The 4,199-nt window shown below is 41.1% G+C and overlaps 1 protein-coding gene across 2 annotated transcripts; it reads right to left on the reverse strand.

Moving 5' to 3' along the window:
* Nucleotides 1-1,145: 1,145 nt before the first annotated feature.
* LOC127623618 (H2.0-like homeobox protein) lies at nucleotides 1,146-4,199 on the reverse strand. 2 transcript variants are annotated; one of them, XM_052098030.1, is made up of 4 exons: nucleotides 3,660-4,199; nucleotides 3,180-3,335; nucleotides 2,739-2,923; nucleotides 1,146-2,023 (listed from the first exon to the last, which is right to left on the reverse strand). In XM_052098030.1, the coding sequence occupies exons 1-4, from the start codon at nucleotides 4,093-4,095 to the stop codon at nucleotides 1,703-1,705; spliced, it is 1,098 nt and encodes a 365-aa protein (XP_051953990.1). In that variant the 5' UTR covers nucleotides 4,096-4,199; the 3' UTR covers nucleotides 1,146-1,702. The 2 variants fall into 2 exon arrangements, with proteins under 2 accessions (XP_051953990.1, XP_051953991.1); XM_052098031.1 differs by lacking the exon at nucleotides 3,180-3,335 and having other exon boundaries at nucleotides 3,660-4,197.

Below are 4,199 nucleotides of genomic sequence, written 5' to 3' on the forward strand. Positions count from 1 at the left end.
AGACAGAGTCCATAAATGGAGTCGTTTTTGATGCACGGATCTGAACCTACATTCATAAAACATACTCATCCGCTCCGTTGCTGATATCTGGAGCCAGCAAATGTATACAAACTATAAATCCAAGCTCTTCGCACTCTGTTTATTGTTGGATGCCAAATTTCACCCCGCTCACATTTTTCAGGCTGAAAAAGGCTTGGCAGAATTGCATTAACCTGACTCAAAAAGGTCTTACAGGCCAAAAGATGTCTCCTGCACCATTTATCACAGACTTATGATGTGGGGAAACTGGGGCATGTTGTCACTCTGTGGGGTAAGTTGTCACACTCTCTGGGGCATGTTGTCACTCTATGGGGCAAGTTGTCACACTCTCTGGGGCATGTTGTCACTCTATGGGGCAAGTTGTCACACTCTCTGGGGCAAGTTGTCACTCTATGGGGCATGTTGTCACACTCTATGGGGCATGTTGTCACACTCTATGGGGCATGTTGTCACACTCTATGGGGCAAGTTGTCACACTCTTATTTTGAAAAGCTACGAGAGGCCAAAATTTCAAGAGAGCCACGATGAAAGTGTTTTATTTTAGAAATCACCTTTACAAATAAATATTGTAAGCATAAGCATATGTTTCTGGCTTTGATTGTTTTGAAGGTGTTTCTAAAGTGAAAATATGATTATAAATTTCATACAGCTCAATACATTTGCGGAATTACAAATAAACAATCGGCTTTTCGTTTTGACATTTTCATTACGGCTGATATGAGGATGATGAAGATGGTTGTAAGTTGGTCAATAATTGGCTGTAAATATTTATAAATATTTATTTACATATATAGAATATATCTTGCATTCCTATATAAATGTATTATATCTAATGGCTTTTCAGCTTAATGTAAATAGTCAAATAATTAAGAAATACAAATGCATAAAGGGAAAAATACATAAAATGATCAGACCAATGTGAAAGTGCAATTCATCAGTTGTTAAAAATTACATTATTAACTACAACATGTGACAACTTGCCCCAATATATATATATATTAATTAATATATATTAATATATATATATGCTCAATTGTGCATAAATCACAGCTCTCTTAAATCTTGAACGTGCATCGATCATTTCCACACACCACTATGAATCGGCTAGTAACAAACTTTTATTTACATGTTCAGTGCAAATACTTACAGACAAAATATAATACAATCAAGTTTAACAAAATGTCTTAATTCATGAACAATCAATTCCCCAAGGGCGTAGCAGCCACGGGGGGACACGTCCCCCGCACTCTTTAAAAAGGTGGTTTTATGTGACGTGTGAGTCTTCGTTAAGTTGCTTAACTGGTAATAGTTTGATCGGTTGTTTTGGCCAATTTAATCAGATTATTAGATCGGTGTTAAATATGTAAAGCTATTTTTAATATCAGCTCCTGTTTTTACATCCATGTTGGTGTGGACAAACTGTAGGATCAAAGATCGATCTGCCAGCTGTGTCCCCCCACTTTTAAAATGACTGCTACCCCCCTGCAATTCTGAAATCAATATAAACAATTGCAAGTGATTTGGGAAGGTCAAGCGATGTTTCCGCTTGTTAAAGGATGCTTCTGTTTCACGATGAAACGATGGCTCAAGTCTGTCTTGTAAGACACTTCAATTGTGGCCTGTATAGTATTTGTTCACATCAGATGATTCGATTCCCGGCCCCTCAGAGCAGCATTTGCGTCGCTGTGCTCGGTTCTGTCACGCAGTCTGTTGTGGATGTGTCCTCTGCGCTCACGGGACCCGGTCCTGGAATAATCACACCGGCTTTATCGAGTTCCAAAATGTCCAGGTCGCTTTTGTCATCTGGCGCATCCTCGAATTCGGACTCGCTCGCTTCACTTTCGCATTCGGAATCGTCGCGCTCTTTCTGTTCGGACTCGGTCGCGGATTTATCCGGTTTGTCCTCTTTCTCTTTGTCCTTCTGGGCCTGCGCTTCCTTGGAATGCCTCCATTTCATACGTCGGTTCTGGAACCAAACTTTGACCTAAAAAAACAACAATATTAGTTGTGCGTTTAATAAACGATCAGTTGCTTCTATGAAGATTTTATTGCTTTATTAATATACAATTTTACTTGTGAGCTATATTTAGCTATTTATAGCCTGTTTATTATGTATTGTATTGTTTTGATGCTAACAGTCTCATGACAAATCATAATTCGGATAAACGTCGGATATCGTGCGAAAACATACGACTTAAGTATATATGCATGAATTGATTACACTATGATACAAAAGTCTGTTCTACAACAGTATGCATTTATAAATGAGTGCTCAGACTGAAAAGAAGGGTTGCAACTGCTAAACAAGACAGAGAGCCAATTACTAAACTTTACTGGAAAGTTTTGAAACTCTCTTATTAAGCTGTCGCGGCATTTCGATAGGCCTATTATAAGACCGAAACTGTTGCTCAATGCCGTAAATTAGGATGTTTTGAAATGAAACACAACTGTGACCCTATTACATTTGCAATAATTCGTTATAATTGACTTTCATTTCCCATCAAAATGTGAATGTCGCAATGTCGCAATGCTGGTGTTTTCTCAAAAGCATGTTCACCCCTTCCTGTAAAGGCCATCGGTGTGATTTGTAATTGCATTGTCATAGTGTCATAATTAATACCATAATTTAATCAGTACTTGAAGAAGTAAATGGCATTATTAATGATGGATATTAGCTGATCGGCTCAGCTATAGCTCACCTGTGCATCGGTGAGTCCCAGCATCGCGGCCAGTTGTTTCCGGTCCGGTTTCGTGACATACTTTTGGATTTCGAAACGTTTCTCGAGACCTTTTCTCTGGAGGTTGGAGAACACGGCTCTGGACCAGGACCTTTTTCTCTTGTAGGTCTGTGGCATTGTGTCTTTGGATAGAACTGCATACGGCCCTGATGAGTCAAACAACACCTCGCCGTTAATTGAGTTCAACTTGTACACGATGACTAAAACATGAGATTTGCAATGCGATTTCAATGCGACTTAATACGCAATGCATACTGGGCAAATTGCATGTTATCCTACTTATATGCAAAAATGGAGCGTGCATATAAATTCAGAGGCTGTGCACATTTTCTTTTATGCATACAAATTCTCCATGATGTCTATTGGGGGCTTAATTTGAATGGCGTGAGATGCCTACACTACCTGGGAAGGTGTCCTGAAACTGATGTGGCCCTGAATGTCTGGTGGCATTGCCTATAGAACCCATCATGGAGGAGGTTTCGCTCATGGACGCGAAGTACGGGCTCGCAGATACATGGACTGCTGACTGCCGATTCGGACTAACAATCGACGTGAGATCTGTTACAGAACGACAAAAACCAAAATGAACTGTATCACACAATCTATTGAAATAAATCCAATTAGGGCAGAAGTGGTGGTCTATCTTCATCCATTGCCTTTTTAAATAATGTACCATATTAAACTAGGTTCTGTTCGTCAATGTCCCGCTAGAGGCTCTTTATTTAAAGTCCCAACAGTTAAAGTTTTTGCTCACTAGTTTCTAAATATACTATTCTTTCTAATTAGTCTACTTTTTGTCTTTGTCATAAATCTGAGGGACGTTGAGTGAACACTGAACAGCACCGAAAAAACTGTGCATGATTTTTAAAAACCTTGTCTCACCTCTTAATAAAGTTTCTTTCGCATTTGGCTCGAAGTCTGCCGATAATATCCGATCAATTCCGAATTTCAGGTCTTTACTGGACAGTGGAGGCGCGCATTGCGCGTTAATCGCGGCTCTGGACACAGATGTCAAGTGTATTCCATGCCTGTGATACGCAGACGCGGGAGTCACCCTTGCGCTGAACACCGGCGACGCGTCCGGAGTGACCGGGGAAGGGCGCAGCGGAGAGCCCGACGAGTGAACTTGCGCGCGGGCCCCGATATGGGCCATAATCGCCGATGACCCGGGGATGTTTTCAGCCTCTCCAACGTGCAGAATATCAGCAATGCAAAACGAGGGTTTTTTCATGGTATCCACCGCAAAACCGCCCGAACAGTACGCAGTCCAAAGGCTAAAATTCGATGCGTAAAAGGGGTTCAGTCCCGTCGTATACATCCTTGCTGGAGAAGCCAAGCGCACTACACGTAATGACTGCAAGCAGAAGTTGCCCTCTCTCGCGTCTCTCCTCAAGTATGCATCTCCAGACAGCGGTCCAAAAA

Source organism: Xyrauchen texanus, chromosome 30, assembly GCF_025860055.1.
Source record: "Xyrauchen texanus isolate HMW12.3.18 chromosome 30, RBS_HiC_50CHRs, whole genome shotgun sequence".
Lineage (NCBI taxonomy): Eukaryota > Metazoa > Chordata > Actinopteri > Cypriniformes > Catostomidae > Xyrauchen > Xyrauchen texanus.

Excerpts from the sequence above, each read along its gene's own strand:
- LOC127623618 (XM_052098030.1), bottom strand. The coding sequence starts at position 4,095 with ATGTATACGACGGGACTGAACCCCTTTTACGCATCGAATTTTAGCCTT. Across the intron at positions 3,336-3,659 it reads GAAAGAAACTTTATTAAGAG|ATCTCACGTCGATTGTTAGT; the intron begins GTGAGACAAGGT and ends GTTCTGTAACAG. Across the intron at positions 2,024-2,738 it reads TGGGACTCACCGATGCACAG|GTCAAAGTTTGGTTCCAGAA; the intron begins GTGAGCTATAGC and ends TTGTTTTTTTAG.